This window comes from Macaca mulatta, chromosome 13, assembly GCF_049350105.2.
Source record: "Macaca mulatta isolate MMU2019108-1 chromosome 13, T2T-MMU8v2.0, whole genome shotgun sequence".
NCBI classification, from domain to species: domain Eukaryota; kingdom Metazoa; phylum Chordata; class Mammalia; order Primates; family Cercopithecidae; genus Macaca; species Macaca mulatta.
Genome location: NC_133418.1, coordinates 8,605,605 through 8,624,041, shown reverse-complemented (window position 1 = coordinate 8,624,041; position 18,437 = coordinate 8,605,605). Strand labels below are relative to the sequence as shown.

The following is an 18,437-nucleotide window of genomic DNA, read 5'->3' as shown; positions in this document are numbered from 1 at the left end:
ACAAAAAACTAGCCGGGTGAGGTGGCGGGCGCCTGTAGTCCCAGCTACTCGGGAGGCTGAGGCAGGAGAATGGCATAGACCCGGGAGGCGGAGCTTGCAGTGAGCTGAGATCCGGCCACTGCACTCCAGCCTGGGCGACAGAGCGAGACTCCGTCTCCAAAAAAAAAAAAAAAAAAAAAAAAAAAAAAATACAAACATACACACATGCACACATACACACACACATCTTGGATGTGAGCTTTTAATTAAGCTGACTTTTAACCATTGAGCTCTCAGTAAAAAAACTTTTTAAAATTCTCATTACTATACTTCAGCTAGGACAAATTGTTGCTATTTCAGAAGCACCAGGTATCAAACCTGAAAGGGCTTGTTTTAGGAACTAAACTCAGGCTGCCGTGGTGGAAAAAAAAGGAGGCAGAACCTTAGCTGTGGAAGTGCAGCGTGGGATGACAGCCATTGCTTTCAGTTTGACCTGGCTAACAAAAAGGTGGTCTTGTTATGTAAATAAAGACTCTCTAGCAGTTAAAATTTTAAAAATCTTTCTTCTTTTTTTTTTTTCCCTTTTGCTGGCCATTTCTCTCCCACCACACCACCTTTGTGTGTGTGGTGGAGGTAATTTAGCCACTTCAGAAGGCTTGTTCCCCATAATTTGGAACTTTCCTTTGGATTTGATCAAGTCAGATAGAGTTGATCAAACCCAACGGGAAAAGACTGAAACAACAAAAACAGAAACAAACAACAACAAACAATTAAGCAAAACAAACAATGACACAACTTATATTAACTTTAGCCAAGAAAAAACCCAATTCAGTAACTTACTTAGGGATGGGCCTCAGGCTGTAGACTGCTCTCTACCATCCTAAAAGCAGGAAAAAAAAAAAAACCAAAAACAAAAACTCAGCTTCTTTTTTGGGAGCAAGTTCAAACTCCATAAAGGAGTTACTCGCCTTCCATCGGAAACAGGAAATCTTGCCTTCCTTGTTGGAAGCAAGTAAAACTTCAAAAAAAGAGGAGTGGTACAGCAAAATAAACTTTAGATCTCAACCAAATTTTGGAAGATCAGGGACTCTCTGGAGGGGGTGCTCTCAGACCTCAGCAAATTGTCCTATTGGTTTGAGCCATAAAGTTAGCTCATGCTGGTACCAAGCACCAATAGGAGAATTGTCAAAGATCAGGGACACATTGCCACTCAGAACCCCCTTGTAGTTACTAAAATGTGAACCTGAAGATCTGAGACACATCTCAGTTAATCTGGAAAGTTTATTTTGCCAAGTTGAGGTCACACACCCGTGACACAGCCTCGAGAGGTCCTGACGACATGTGCCCAAAGTGGTCAGAGCACAGTTTGGTTTTATACATTCTAGGGAGACAATCAACACACGCAATATAAACATTGGTTCAGTCTGGAAAGGCAGGACAACTCAAAGCACAGCTGGGCAGACTTGAAGTGGGGAGGGGCCTTCAAGGTCATAGGTAGATATGAGACAAATAGTTGCATTCTTTTGAGTTTCTGATTAGCTTCTCCAAAGGAGGAATCAGATATGCATTTATCTCAGCGAGCAGAAGGGTTGACTTTGAATAGAATGGGGGGCAGGTTAGCCCTAAGGAATTCTCAGCTTGATTTTTCCCTTTAGCTTAGTGATTTTAGGGCAAGATTTATTTACCTTTCACAATGGACATACAATAAACTATATATATTTATTTATTTATTTTTTTTTTTGAGACGGAGTCTCGCTCTGTCGCCCAGGCTGGAGTGCAGTGGCCGGATCTCAGCTCACTGCAAGCTCCGCCTCCCGGGTTCACGCCATTCTCCGGCCTCAGCCTCCCGAGTAGCTGGGACTACAGGCGCCCGCCACCTCGCCCGGCTAGTTTTTTGTATTTCTTAATAGAGACGGGGTTTCACCGTGTTAGCCAGGATGGTTTCGATCTCCTGACCTCGTGATCCGCCCGTCTCGGCCTCCCAAAGTGCTGGGATTACAGGCTTGAGCCACCGCGCCCGGCCAAACTATATATATTTAAAGTGTATAATTTAACATAAGTACAGACTGTGATATCATCATCGCAATAAAAATAAAGAACATGTCCATCACCTCCAAAAGTTTATTGTGCTTCTTGATAATCTGTTCCTCCCCTTTCCTGCCTGTTGATTGGCTTTCTGTGATTACAGCTTGCATTTTATAGAATTTTATATAAATGGAATTGTATATTATATAGTATAGACTTCTTTTAATTTTTTTGAATTTTTACTTAGCATAATTAAACTAATTCCTGCTGTTGTATATTTCAATTGTTTATTCCTTTTTATTGCTAAGTAGTACTCTATTATGTGAATATACTGCAATTTATCTGTAGCTCTGTTGATAAACATTTGGATTGTTTCCAGTTTTGAGCCATTATAAATAAAGCTTCTGAGCATTTTTGTACAAGTCTTTGTATGAGTATCTGCTTTCATTTCATTTAGGTAAATACCTAAGTTTGGGTTGGCTGAATCATATGGTAGTCATATATCTAACTTTTTAAGGAACAACCAAAATTATATTATTTTACATTCCCACCAGCAGTGTATAAGAATTCCAGTTGTTCCAAATCCTTGTCAACACTTGTCCAAATCCTTGTCCAAATCCTTGTCAAAAACTAATGTTTTTAATGTTAGCTGCTCTACTCTTTCCAATATTTTTGTAACCGGTTCCCTAAATTAAAGTACCTCTGTTTAAAACACCTGCAGTGATGTCTTTCTTCCTAGTTGGGTGATGACTCAATACAAGTATTAGGTGACTCAACACTCACTACCTGTTAGATAAATGAATGAATGAGTTATTTACAGGAAAGCTCTCAGGGATATAAAAGGTTGAAAAAGTAAGAGTCATGTCCAGGCGGTCAGAGACTATGATGAAATGACACTGCAAAAACTCTATTTTAAACATAGACACAGAAAGGCAGCAATAAAAGAATCTCTAACAAATACACAGGGGAAGGTTCAGAGGCTTGGAATGGGAACCATTTAAGAGGAGGAAAGAATAGTAAGTAGCTAGCGTTTGAAAAGAGAGGCTAAGTAATGGGAGAGTACAGATGAAAGTCAGGTAATTTAACAAGAAAGAGTGAATAGGAATGGCAATCAATAGAAAAGATAATGGCTTACAAAGATTGGAAAGAGTTTCCAAGAGCAAGTTTGATGAAGGGGGAGTTTAATGGGGACCAATTAGCCTAAAAGTTTAACTGAAGGCGAGAAAATACAAGTGGCTTGCAATAAACTCTGAAGAGTGTATTACAAAGTATGCAGATTATAGGGAAACAAAGGCTGTGAACAGGGACGAGCAGCCCACATGACCTTGGGCAGATTCAGAAATGGATTTGATAGTGACACAGGCACTGGTTCTGTGCCTGTCCAGCCTGTTTCTTCTGGGTAGGTGACTGGGTTGGGTGGGTGGTATGAGTCAGTTTGCTGTAGGCAGATGCACAAGTCCTTCTATCCTGCTGACTAGGGAGGGAGCTGGAGGAGAAGGGGGGACTATTGGTTTTGGAAGGAAAGGAGGACTGTTGCTTGGTGTGTGGAGAAGCTGGACACAATGCTTCCTCCTCGCAACTTCGCCATGTATTTGTTGCTTACCCTGCCTTGTCTTATGAGGTTTCCTGTATATTCACACTGCAGCCCCTACCACCTTTACCCTCGGGAGGATGGGGGCTGTGTTTTCTAGCTCCATTGCTCTTCCACAGCACTAGGAACAATGACAGTAATTCGTTCTTTTCTTTAAACATTTATGGAGCTCCTACTCTGTGTCAGGCTCCAGGGGTAGGAAGATGAAGACATAATTCCTGAGCTCAAGGAGGTCACAGCACAGCAGGAAAGATGGACACATCAGTAGTTCCCTACAAGAGCGTGTGAGAAGTGCTATAAAAGAGGTATTCATCAAGAGGCAAGGAAGTAGGCAAAGCTCTACAGCTGAGCTGGAGCTGGCTTTGGCAGGGGGCTTAAGAACAAGTGGGGGTTTGCCAAGCAGAGAAGGCAGGGGAGGGGGAACAGGGAAGACAGGGAGGGGGAACAACAGGAGAGGTAGGGAGGTCGGAAAGCTCCAGAGAAAAGTGAAGTTTCAGGTTCCTGGCGTGCGGGGACTGAAGCATGGCTGACAGCTAGAGTGGAGGGAGAAGAAGAGTTGCAGCACCTTCCAGCAAGTTGCTCGAACTGGGCCAGAGGATGCTAGGGGAACAGCAGGAAGGGCCCAAGGGAAACAGGTTTTCAGGTTGCAGATTGTAGAGGCAGTGGTAAACAAGCGGTGTTCTTTTTCTATGATTACTCTCTGTATTTGCAAGTTGCACTGCCCACCATCAGCTGGGTATCCTCTGATGTTAGAACTTGACCTCACCTCTGATTGAGAAGGGAAGTAAAAAGGAAGGGGAATACGATAGTTACAGATGAGGCTGGCACTGAACATTGTATTGAAAGAGCCTGATGGGGCAGAAGGGACATGCTGTGTAAGTGTCAGGAAGACACTGGTGTTTGAAATCTTGGGATCTGACCCAGCTGTGACTACACAGGGAAGCTTATGGTAGACATAGGAGCTGAAATGAGAAATCAGTTGGGAGGCGTGTGCAGGGGGAAAAAGTGTGAGGGCCAGACGCACAGTAGTTTTGCCACAAATGGAAAAGGAGGAGGTGGATACAACAGATATTTTAGCAGAAGAACTGGCAGAAATTGGAAGTGATGGTGTGGAGGCCGAATGACAGGAAGGGGTCAGGCCTGCAAGGCAGAGCAGAGGGTGGTGGTCTTGACGGAGACTGGGAATGGAGGGCTGGAGGGAAGCCATGGGTTGATAGGTTGGATCCCTGCCTGTGGAGAAGGCAAATGGAGGTGTTAGGATGTCGCTGGAAACAAGTGCCTTGCACTTAGGAAAGAGACATAAGTAACATGTAGATTTAATCACCAGAAGCACATGCCTGGTGGCTGAACACTGGAAAGGGTGAGATTGCTTTAGGAGAATGAGTGAGTGAAGGAACATGAGACAAGGGATGGATGAGACCCGGGAGAATATCAGTGCTCAACGACAGGGTAGGAACAGAAGCCAATAAGGGGTTGCAGAAGGATTTGTCAGGGAGAAAACCCTGCAAAGGAGCATTCCAGGAGAAGCGGGCTCAGCATCGAAGCTGGGTCGGGGCTGGAGGGAAGGCTTTGGGTTTGGCATTCAGGATGTCATGGGTGAGCAGGGGCTGGCATGGGTGGCAGAAAACGTGACAGCAGAGGACGCAGATGCAGGCCAGTCTTGCAAGGACAGAAGGCAGGTCCTGGCACGAGAAAAAGGCTGGTATCGGCTGAAGGGTGGCGTAGACTTGAGCGTAAGGGAAATGAAGGAGCCAAGTGTAGTAACATAAGGGGAGAAAGTCACAAGCCAAGGGGAGGAATGAGTCTTCTAGTGCCTCTGACAAACAGGAGGGAAGGTAGAGAAAGGTCTGGGGGTGGTGGGCAGGCACTGGAGCCCGGTCAGGAGATGGACAGCTAAATCACCCAGTCAGAGGCAGGGAGGAAGAAACCAGGCATTAGAAAGGATCATTTAGATGCAAAACTTTACAAACCTCATATTCAATGTATTAAATTCTCTTTTCACTTTTTCCTTCTTCGTATTTTATTTTAAAAATATTTTGATACTTTAATAAAGCAGGCTTGTTTTTATTTCTCTCAGTGCTAGGTAATGGAAATCCAGACCTTGAAATAACAGGAACTGTCAATTGCTGGGGAAAAAAATCATAGCTAGTTAAGGAGAAGGAAATATATCCCTCTTTCCCTAACCGAAACAAATAAAACTAAATGAAAACATAAAATGCTCTTCTACATCATTTAACTCTGGTTGCCAATGTTATTAACATTTCTAATACAAGAGTTTTACAATGGATCTGAACTTCCGAGACTGTTGCTATGGCTTGTGGAAGTAATCTGTAGCTTCTGTGAAGGCTGTAATTCTCACTGATCTTGCTTTAAAATGTGTTGCTCTGGTAAAATTCCATTTGAGATCTGTTTTCCAGAAGGTATGGGTACCTGTGCATCTTCTCCACTAAGTCAGAGGATGATGATGAGCACTTTCATCATATCTTATTTGCACAAAGGTAAAATTATAATAATAATAAACTAAAACCTATGACTCTTTGGGGTCTCTTATTTAAACAAAGAGTTTGAAAGAATAACTCGTCTAAATTAATGTTTAAGTATTTTATAATTAAATGTTTGAGAAGACACGTGAGAAATGAAAACATGACTAAGCTGGGGGTTGAGGTCATGTCAACGGAGACGCCCTGCGTAACTGTGGACCATGCTTTACAGTTTTGCACAGCTGCAGGGGCAGGTGAAGAAGATTCTGGGGGCCCAAGGAGGCATAAAAGGGGCTCTGAAACTGAAGTCAAAGGGCTAGGGGACCTCTTCTTTCCAGTCGGATCTTTGATAGAGAGTCTTGGGCCACCTCCACGAGTCATGACGAAGGAAAACCAGCACCAAGGGGAGCTTCTTCCTACTCTTGCTCTTTGGAAGCCGTTAGGGAGCTGGCTCGCTGATGACTGCACGGCTCTCTCTGTTTGCAGAGACAAGCTGCTTATCCACCTCAGCAGGATGGCCCCTTTGAGTCATTTTTTCAATAGTGAAGATAAAGTCACAGAGACTCAGCCATTCTCTCTGACCAAAACCTTCTCTTGGTGCCACGAGCATGTCTCTTTGAGATGCTGGATGGATCTCAAGGAGCAATCTGAAGCTGGAAGTGGGAGAATTAGTTAAACAGCTCCATTGGAAACTGAGATGCAATCATTAGCTTTGGTACCATTTCAGGAATTCAGACACATGATTTTTTTCTACAGTTCTTTCCGTGAACCTCCATCACAAACAACCACCTACTCTCAGGAGAAGGTTTCTCTGGATGTAGTCCCCAGATCACCTGCTTCAGAAACATCTGGGGGAATGAATGAAAAATGCAGGTTCCTGGGCCTCATTCCACACTCTCAATCAGTATTGCCCGGTGCTGTGCACAGGAATCTGAATGGTAAACTGTTTAGAAGATTCTGCTACAATCGGAGTTTGAGAATCCCTGCTTATAGGTGAGAATCTCAGTTCGAGTAGAACTAGGCAATTTCTTATGTTTGCTCAACGGCTCATTTTCAGCCTGCTTTGGATCCCTTCTGCCTTCTGCCTTCTGCCTGTAGCCGGCATGATCCTGGGCTCTCCTCTCACCATCCCTATAGGGATGCTCAGGACATGAAAAGGTATTTTTCATACTGAAAAAACACAAAGAGAAGTCTTATGCCAAAAATAGATAAATAACTGACAACTTCCATGAAGGCAAGTGAAACATCTTGGGTGACCCGAGCCACAGCCCAGCTCCATGTCTGCTGCTGTCATCCATGCTATCTATGTGCAGTTATCCGAGCACTTTAAATACCATTCGTGCGCTCGTTTAAGCAGCCCTGGTGGATGGGAAGTTTCAAGGAGCCTTTTATGACCAGAATGTCTCATTTAGAGAGGCAGAATGCAAACCAAGCTTTGCTGGCTCCTCTGCTCTGTGGGCATCCTGGCCTTTTCGTTTTATGATTGCACGGTGCTCCAACTCCCTGTTAGTCAGATGTCACCAGCTCACTTTTTCATCCCAGTTCTATACTTTAATGCCATTTAGCAACGATCTTCCTTGGGATCCTGTGTTTTTATTGCCCATCATGATACCACAGGAGCATGTTTTCCAGAACGCACTGAAGCATACATATGACTCACTATGGAGGAAGGCATCAGTTCACAGGAAATAAAGCTGAACTATGACAACACATTTATTCCTCCATACAAATAGAAAATTAGTTATTTTCTATTCGGAGAGTCTGCAGATGAATTCATGGGCTGACTCAGTTTCTTACTGTGTGAAGACTACACGATTCTTGCAATTATCACTACCCAGCTATAATATCTGACACCACTATATTTATCAGAAAGCACAAATCCAAGTCTTAAGTCCACACCATGCCATCAAGCATCTTTATGAAAAGATTCTGGGTTATCTTGAAATGGATCAACAAAAGGAAAATTAGGATTTATTTTTCTTTCACATCAGCCCTGAAACATTCAGTCTATTATTTCCTTTGGACATTTGGAATCCACAAACCAAAATCAAGATCGCCAATATTTGAAGTTGTCTATTTTATATGCATGATTACATTAGTTATTTTATTCATAAAGAGACCCCAGCTTTAGGTTCTTTGGTCTAGGAGACAAAACCAATCACTGTGAAGGCCTGGTCGCTGAAAAGCAGGTAGAAGAAGGCACACCAACGGGGAACCTTGAGACCCAAAGATTGACATGGTGGTGAGTTCCTTGGGCTTTTGACCAGGTACTGGAGAAGTCAGTGACCCAGAAATGTCAACAAGTTTCTTCTTTTCTTTCTTTTCTTTTCTTTTCGTTTTTTTTCTTTTCTTTTCTATTTTTATTTTTATTTTTTTGAGACAGGTTCTCACTCTGTTGCCTAGGTTGGAACGCAGTGGCACAATCTTGGCTCACTGTAACCTTTGCCTCCTGGGTTCAGGCGATTCTCATGTCTCAGCCTCTGAGTAGCTGGGATTACAGCTGTGCGCCACCATGCCTGGCTAACTTTTGTATTTTTAGTAGAGATGGGGTTTCGCCATGTTGGCCAGGCTGGACTCAAACTCCTGGCCCCAAGTGATCTGCCTACCTCAGCCTCCCAAAGTGTTGGGATTACAGATGTGAAGCCCTGTGCCCAGCCAAATGTCAACAAATTTCTGATCAAAAAAGAAAAGCTTGGGAGGCCGAGGTGGGTGGATCACGAGGTCAGGAGATCGAGACCATCCTGGCTAACATGGTGAAACCTCATCTCTACTAAAAATACAAAAAAATTAGCCGGGTGTGGTGGCGGGCCCCTGTAGTCCCAGCTACTCGGGAGGCTGAGGCAGGAGAATGGCATTAACCCGGGAGGCGGAGCTTGCAGTGAGCTGAGATCATGCCACTGCTCTCCAGCCTGGGCAACAGAGTGAGACTCTGTCTCAAAAAAAAAAAAGTCTAATTTATTCTAAGTATGCAAGGATGTAAGGATGGTTCAACATTTGAAATTTATTCATTGTAATCTACCATGTAAAAAGGTCTAGGAAGAAAGAAACCACATGATTATATCAATCAATGCATTAAAACACTTGACAAAATTCAACACTCATTCATGACAAAAACAAAAAAACCTAGAAAAATAGGAAAAGTGGGGAGCTTCCTCAATTCATGAAAGGTATCAAATAAAAACTTACAGCTAACATTATATTTAATGATGAAAGGCTGAAAGTTCCTTCTAAAATCAAGAACAAGCCAAGCATGTCTGTTTTTACCACTCTTATTCAACATAGTGTTACAAAATCTAGCCAGTGCAATAAGGCAAGAATAAGAAATAAAAGACAACATATAGATTGGAAAGAAAGAAAGAAAACTGTCCTTGTTTTCAGAGGACATGGTTGTCTGTTCAGAATATCTCAAGGAATAAAAAAACAAAGGCTCTTAAAACTAACAAGCAAGGCCAGAAGCAGTGGCTCATGCCTGTAATCCCAGCACTTTGGGAGGCCAAAGTCGGGAGTTCAAGACCAGCCTGACAAACCCCGTCTTTACTAAAAAAAACAAAAAAAAACCAAAAAAAAAAACAACAAAAAAAAAAAACAAAAAAAAAAAACAAAACTAGCCAGGCGTAGTAGTGCATGCCTGTAATCCCAGCTACTTGGGAGGCTGAGGCAGAAGAATCGCTTGAACCCAGGAGGCGGAGGTTGTGGTGAGCCGAGATTGTGCCACTGCACTCCAGCCTGGGCAACAAGAGCAAGACTCCATCTCAAAAACAAACAAACAAACAAAAACTAACAAGCAAGTTCAGGAAAGTGACAGAATGCAAGGTAAACATGAAAAGGTTTTTCTATATGCTTGCAATAAACAAGTGGACACCAGAATTAAGAATACAATACCATTTACAACTGCTGAAAAAACAAAACACCAAGGTGTAAATCTAACAAAACAGATACAGGATTTGGATGCTGACAAGTACAAAGTGCTGATGAGAGAAACCAAATAAATTCTAAATAAGTGGAGACACATCATGTTCATGGGTTAAAAGACTCAGCATAGTAAAGATGTCAATTCTCTTCAAATTGATATCAAAGTTCCAGCAAGAATTTTTGTATAGACAAGTTTATATTGCAATGTAAAGAAACTAGAACTGCTAAAATGACTTAGATAAAGAAGAATAAAGCAGGAAGAATGCATTTAACCAATCTCTAGACTTCTTTTTTAGCTACGGCAATCTAGAATGTGTGGCATCAACAGAGAGATAAACACAGAGGTCAAGGGAACAGAATAGAGAACCCAGAAAGAGGTCTACATAAATATGCCCAACTATTTTTTGACAAAGATGCAAAAGCAATTCTATGGAGGAAAGATGGCCTTTTCTTTTTTTTCTTTTTTTACTTTTATTTTAGGTTTAAGAGTACATGTGCAGGTTTGTTCTACAAGTAAACTCAAGCTACGGAGATTTATTATATAGATTATTTTGTCACCCAGGTACTAAGCTTAGTACCCGTTAGTCATTTTTTCAGATCTTCTCTCTCCTCCCACCCTCCACCCTCAGGTAGGCCCCAATGTCTGTTGTTCCCTTCTTTGTGTCCATGTGTTCTCATCATTTAACTCCCACTTAGAAGTGGAAACACTCAGTATTTGTTTTTTCGTTCCTGCATTAGTTTGCTAAGGATAATGGCCTCCAGCTCCATCCATATTTCTGCAAAGAACATGCCCTCATTCTTTTTTATGGCTGCATAGTATTCCATGGTGTATATGTACCACATTTTCTTTATCCTGTTTGCCATTGATGGGCATTTAGGTTGATTCCATGTCTTTGCCTTTGTAAATAGTGCTGCAATGAATATACGTGTGCATGTGTCTTTATGGTAGAACAATTTCTATTCCTTTGGGTATATACCCAATAATGGTATTGCTGGCTTGAATATAAGTTCTGTTTTTAGTTCTTTGAGGAAATGCCACACTGCTTTCTACAATGTTTGAACTAATTTACATTCCCACCAACAGTGTATAAACATTCCCTTTTCTCTGCAACATTGCCAGCAAAAAATAGCCTTTTCAACAAAGGATGCTGGAGCAATTGAGTACCTATAGGCAAAAAAGTGACCATCAGTCTAAGTCTCATGCCTTACCCAAAAGCTAACTCAAATTAGGTACTGGATCTAAATGTAAAATGTAAACCTATAAAACATTTAGGAGAAAAAAAATCAGAGAAAATATTCAAGGGCTAAAGCTAGGCAAAGAATTCTTATACTTGAAACTGAAACCATGAGTCCTAAAATAAAAAACTGATGAATTGGATTTCATCAAAAGTAAAGACTTTTGCTAAACACCTTACAAAGGGACAAAAAGGCAAGTCAACAGACTAGAGGAAAATATTTGAAAACCACATATTAGATAAAGGACTGTATTAGTCCATTTTCACACGGCTATAAAAAATACCTGAGACTGGGTAATTTAAAGAGAAAAGAGGTTTAATTGACTCACAGTTCCACATGGCTGGGGAGGCCTCAGGAAACTTACAATCATGGCAGAAGACAAAGGGGAAGCAAGGACCTTCTTCACATGGTGGCAGGAGAGAGAAGAGTGAGGAGCGAACGGGGAAGAGCCCCTTATAAAACCATCAGATCTCATGATAACTCATTCACTACTATGAGAACAGCATGGGGAAACCGCCCCCATGATCCAACCACCTCCTTCCCACCACACATGGTGATTACAGTTTGAGATGAGATTTGTATGGGGACATAGAGCCAAACCATATCAAGGACTAATATTTAGAATATATAAAGAACTCTCAAAGCCCAATAATAATCAGAAATTCCAATTAGAACATGAGAAAAAGGAAAAGACTACTACAGATGCCAATTAAGCACATGAAAAGTATTGGATATCATTAGCCATGAAGGAAGGATGAAGCTATTTATTGAGGGCTGGCATGGCAGGTATTGTATTAGGCATTTGTGGGGATATAGAGATGAATTAGACAAGGATCTTGCCCTCAAGTAATTCACAGTCTACTAGGGGAGGGAAGTTCTAAGACAAATATGATGTCAAGACAGTGATAAGTGTCCCAACTGGGAGAAAATAATGTCGCCTAGAGTTTCTAGCTGACATGCATCAGGAAAGACATTGTATTGACATTTGGCACAAAGAACGGGTAGGATCTGGGCAAGAGAAAATATGATGAAAAGACATTTCGGATGTAGAGAGAGGCAGGAGCAAGTGTTGGAGTTAGGACAGTGTAGGGTTTGTTTGGGCTGGTGTCCTCAGATAAGAAAGGTAACACTGAGCTGGGAAATGAGGCTGGAAAGGTGAGTTAGAGTCAGAGCCAGGAGGACTGTGAAAATATTCGTTTGAAATGTGCTCCTTATGTCAAAATCAGCATGATCTATTTTGATTACCTATGAAAAGCCTTTCCTCAGGTAATGATTCCATAAGCTGAAAGCCCTTCTATTCCTAGGCTGCCACTGTGAACTTTGAAAGATGCCAGTTGCTGATTCCATCACTCTGATGGCTGATAAAATGTGGAGATTGGAGCTAATGAAGGAAAGCTAAGGACAAAAGGAATATGTATCCATCTTCTCAAAAAACATTTGCTCCAATAGATCATCCACCTACCACAGACAGAGTCACATCAAGCAGCATATCCACAGGAAGGCCTCTTTCAATCATTTGATTTCCAAGCTTCTCTTTTAAAACGCAGACATTCTTAGCAGTTTGAGATTGGACTGGAGAGAAGGTGGTTTGAATAATTTACAGTTATGCTTTTAAAAAATTGACCATAGGAGGCCGGGCGCGGTGGCTCAAGCCTGTAATCCCAGCACTTTGGGAGGCCGAGGCGGGTGGATCACAAGGTCAGGAGATCGAGACCACAGTGAAACCCCGTCTCTACTAAAAATACAAAAAATTAGCCGGGCGCGGTGGTGGGCGCCTGTAGTCCCAGCCACTCAGGAGGCTGAGGCAGGAGAATGGCGGGAACCCGGGAGGCGGAGCTTGCAGTGAGCCGAGATCACGCCACTGCACTCCAGCCTGGGCAACAGCGTGAGACTCCATCTCAAAAAAAAAAAAAAAAAATTGACCATATGTTTCTATAGTACCCTGTTTCATTTGCAAGCTTTTAGAAAATCCATCAGATTAGAGGGTAAGAAAAAGATCAGACACGTCTCTCAAGGAAGGTACAATCACTCTGTTTTTGGCATGTCCACTGGAAGTTTCAAACACATAACTTCAAACTACGTAACAGGTATGCTATGCCAAGCATGCATGGGAACTAGATCCTGGAAGCTTATATCAGGCAAAGCTTAAATTAAATAAGGACTATCAATTAGATTACCTTCTCATCAAGCCCAGGAAAAAAATCAGTGTCAAATTTGCATAGGAGAGTATCTGACCTTCCAACCTTATGTTATGGCATAGGAGAGTATTATACATAGAATATTGCTTCTCAAAATGTAATGTGCACCCAAATTACTTGCAGATCTTGTTGAACCTGTAGATTAGGTCTGAGTGGGGCCCATGAGGACATGAGCAACACAATAAACCAACTGGACCAAACAAACATATTCAGAGCACCTACCATTACAGAGCACACTTTCTTCTCAAATGCACACAGGACATTTTCTAGGACAGATCATATTTTAAGCAACAAGTTAAGTTTCAACAGATTTTAAAAACAGATATCATACAAAGTACCTTCTCTGGCTACAATGGGATGCAATTAGAAATCAATAAAGAAGGCAAATTTTTAAATATCCCTCTAAATTAACAACAAAAAAAAATCCCACAACTTCTGGCCCAGGACCTGACACACAGTAGACACTCAACACATGATAACAGGTCACATTTGGGTTGAGTGGGCATGATCATTACGAAAGAGAATCTGCTTGCCATGTGTTTACAACTTGAGAGAGGAGGGAGTTGTGAGTTGCTGTTTTCATACATAGTTAAAGAGAAACATTATCAGTTTCCCATGTGATTGGATCATGGTGGCGGTTTCCCCCAGGCTGTTCTCGTGATAGTGAGTGAGTTCTCAGGAGATCTGATGGTTTTATAAGGGGCTCGTCCCCCTTTGCTTTCTCTCAGCATTGTTTCCCAGCTCAGTGTTCCCCTTCTTACCTGAGAGCACCAGCCCAATCAACCCTACACAGTCCCAACTCCAACACTTGCTCCTGCCTTTCTCTACACCTGAAATGTCTTCTCTTCACATCTCCTGTTGCCCAGATCCTATGCATTCTTAGTGTCAAATGTCAACACAATGTCTTTCCTGATGCATGTCAGCTAGAAACTCTAGACGACATTATTTTCTCCCTTTTGGGACATTTATCAGTGATAAAATATTATCATTGTTTTCCCGCTTTTCCCATGGGGGGAAGTCCCAAGGTATTCACTTGCTCTTCAGGGATGGCCACATACCCTTAAGGGCTATTCTTGGCTCACATACACATGCTTCTTTTTGTTGGATCTTAACATTTTATGTATTTTAATAGTTGGCTTCACATTAAGCAGCATATCCACACACAGGGCTATTTCAGAGAACAATCAATGAACGTAAAGCAACTTAAAATGATGGTACAAAATGAATACAAACAGTTGCCTAAAATTTTTTCTTTTCTTTCTCATGTTTTACTCTATATGTACACAGCAAGAAGGGGCTAGTGCTGTCTTCTGATTACAGTGGAGAGGTTTGGGGAGCCGCAGAAGATAGGTCACTTTGTCCATGATCCTCCAGCAGGTCAGTAGTAAATAGGCACTGCAGTGGCTTTTACCAGGGCAAAGCAGTTAAGCCGTATGGCTGTAATTCCCCTTTCTTTGTGGCCGCTGGAGGCACGTGTGTGAGGCTGGAAGTGAAGTAGTAGGAAGGCGGTGGTGAGGTGTCAGGCGCGGGTGCAGCCCATGAACGGTGCTGCGGCTCTGCGGGCACACCTTGGGGTGCGGCAGCAGCTGACCCACAGCTCTTCCAGTCCTGCTGAATTTCTCCTCCGGATTCTCTGCCTCCTGGGCCAGGTACATATTTAGCTCTGTGGCAAAGGGCACCAGCCTTTCCCGCTGGTTGAACGCATCATCCAAGTCTGCGATGTGGAGGCAGAGAGGAGGTAGATGCTGGTGGGAGTCCCTCCTTGTGGATCCCAGCCTGTCCCTGCCTGCCCTCATGTTACATTCTTCTTTTCTTTCTTGAGATTTATTACAGGCCAAAGCCCCATAATAGGTCTCATACTCCATATCACTCCTAGTGGCCATGTGCTTCTTTTATTGAACTCTGATGGATATATGAGCAAAATCAATATTTTCCTTTTTTTTTTTTGAGACAGAATCTCACTCTGTCGCCCAGCCTGGAGTGCAGTGGTGCAATCTCGGCTCACTGCAAGCTCCGCCTCCCAGGTTCCCGCCATTCTCCTGCCTCAGCCTCCCAAGTAGCTGGGACTACAGGTGCCTGCCACCACACCCGGCTAGTTTTTTGTATTTTTAGTAGAAATGGGGTTTCACCGTGTTAGCCAGGATGGTCTCTATCTCCTGACCTCGTGATCTGCCCACTTCGGCCTCCCAAAGTGCTGAGATTACAGGTGTGAGCCACCACACCTGGCTGATTTTCCATTTTTTTCTAAACGTTGTCATCAATGCTAACTCACTAGAACTGAGAAACTCAAACTTTGAGGGATCCAGAGATCATCCAATGGGGGAGATATAGGTATACCACAAAAAACAAACAAACAAAACGGGGAAAAATTCACCAGAACAACAAAACACAACATTTTAAATATAGAATTTTGGTACTGTGATTCTTTTGCTTCTTTTATGACTTTTGGTTTTTTCTCTCAATGCCATGATGAAACTTTTAGAAATTCAGCTAAGTAAAAAGAAAACAATTAAAGCAAAAACTTAATCCCATCACTCACGTATAACCGTGGTTAGCACTCTGTTCATTATCTTCCTGACATATGCTATGCCTACAGACAAGGTCATTCAAAAAGAATTAACCACTTTTAAAAATGTAATATTCAGTAAAATGTCAGAATACATAGTCAAAAGCAGTTTATAAAGGAACTGTCACAGCTATTTCTCTAATCTTACTTACAATTGTCCCCTTTACGCCTCCCATGTCACCTGATGGTTAAGCACAGACTATCTGTAGCATATCTCTGTCAAGGGTTGAAATGGCCTCCTCGATGTACTCCTTCATTTCTGCAAGAGGAAGTAAAGGGAGAGATCTTTGGTTATCTCCCAGGAAGTCTCCAGTTTGTGTATCATCTAGTCTCTGAGTGACATAATTTTGAAAGTTCAATTCTTTTTAAATTACCACATATCAGCCGGGTGCAGTGGCTCATGCCTATAATCCCAGCACTTTGGGAGGCCAAAGAGGGGTGGATCACCTGAGGTCAGGAGTTTGAGACCAGCCTGGCCAACATGGTGAAACCCCATCTCTACTAAAATACAAAAAAAAAATACAAAATACAAAAAAAAAAAAAAAAATTTGCTGGGTGTGGTGGCAGGTGCCTGTAATCTCAGCTACTTTAGGAGGCTGAGGCAGGAGAATTGCTGGAACCCTGGAGGCAGAGGTTGCAGTGAGCAGAGATCGCGCCATTGCACTCCAGCCAGGGCGACAGAGGGAGACTGTCTCCGGAAAAAAAAAAAAAAAAAAAAAAAAAAAAAAAGAATTTTCCTAAAACAAAGGGGAACACACTATGCATATACTGTTATGTGTTTGTATTCTACATAAACAAGAAAAGATGTTCATGATCTATTATTTTTTTAGATAAGCATTTTAACATCAAAATACATAGATTCACTACATCTTTATCAGCTTTATTGGGGTTTAATTGACAAATAGAAACTGTATATATTTAGCTGGGTGCAGTGGCTCATGCCTCTAATCCCAGCACTTTGGGAGGCTGAGACAGGACAACCGTTTGAGCTCAGGAGTTCAAGACTAGCCTGGGTGACATTGTCTCTACATTGTCTCTACAAAAAAATCAAAAAATGAGCCGGGCATGATGGCATGTGCCTGTAGTCCCAGCTACTTAAGAGGCTGAGGTGGGAGGATTGCTTGAGCCCAAGAGGCTGAGGCTGCAGTGAGCCATGATCGTGCCACTGCACTCCAGCCTGTGCAACTGAGTGAGACCCTGTCTCAAAAAAAATAAAATAAAAAGGAAATTGTATATATTTAAAGTATACAACTTGATGCTTTGATATACATATGCATTATAAAATGATCATTACAATCAAGCTATTTAACATTGCTATTACTTCACATTTCACATATTCACACTCAGTGAATTTCAGTTATACAATATGGTACTCTTAACTGTAGTCATTATGATCCAGAATTTACACATCTTACTAACTGAAATTTTGTATCCTTTGATCACTGAATTGTTTTCTAATGTTTTTATTATAAAATAAAAATAGACACAATAGTCCCCCACATCTGCTCTTTATCTTTCCAAAGTTTCAGTTACCCATGGTCAACTGTGGTCCAAATATATTAAATGGAAAATTCCAGAAAGAAACAATGCATACCTTTTAAACTGCATGCCATTCTGAACAGCATGATGAAATCTTATGCCATTCCACTCTGCCCCATACAGAAGGTGAATCATCCCTTTGTCCAGTATGTCCACACAGTGTACACTACCTGCTCCTCACTCACTCCATGCCCATCTTGGTTATCAGATCGAAAAAACATAGTATATGGGTGGGTACTAACCACAGTTTCAGGTATCTACTGGGGGTCCTGAAATGAATGCCCTGAGGATGATGGGGGATCTACTATATAGAAAACCACACAATTAAAACATACAGTTTATTGAATTATTATAAGGTAAACACCACCCAAGTTAAGAACTTTGTCAGTCAGTCCTCTCACTCTTTATCATTTACCACTATCCTGACGTTTAAGGTAATCATATCTTTGTGTTTTTTCATAGTTCCTTCACCCAAATATGTATTCCGAGTTCAGGGTCACAACCATGACCCTCAACATGGAAGAAAGGAAATGCAGATGCAATCGATAAAAACTGAAAAGCTCTAGTCTTAAATTAAAGTTGGAAGTAACAGTATGAACTTTTGAAGTACACTTATAGGTACGTATGTATGTATTTTCTATATATATTCTCTCTATATATTTTCTTAGCTTGGATGAAAAGGCAGAAAGACAACGTGAAACCTACTAACAATGAACTTCTCTGGAGCCTAAATAATAATTAAGTCTTAAATTACCATGTCTTACAAAAATAATCCAGAGATTCTTGGGGAAATGACTCCAGCTCTGGCATAAGAAATGTACAGGATGAACCTAGCACATCTTATCATACCAGACGGTTAGGAAACACTCAAAGACTACCAGGATCATGTCAAAAGGACTCAGGAGCCAGCC

At 41.8% G+C, this 18,437-nt stretch overlaps 1 protein-coding gene across 1 annotated transcript in view; it reads right to left on the bottom strand.

Annotated features, from left to right (window-relative positions):
* The window catches only part of NMS (neuromedin S), a 78,204-nt gene that overhangs the window by 31,718 nt on the left and 28,049 nt on the right, over positions 1 to 18,437 (bottom strand). Inside the window, exon 2 of the mRNA XM_028832240.2 lies at positions 16,140 to 16,246. Within this exon, the coding sequence (XP_028688073.1) occupies positions 16,140 to 16,163 (24 nt within the window). The 5' untranslated portion in view covers positions 16,164 to 16,246. The remainder of the gene's footprint in view (positions 1 to 16,139; positions 16,247 to 18,437) is intronic.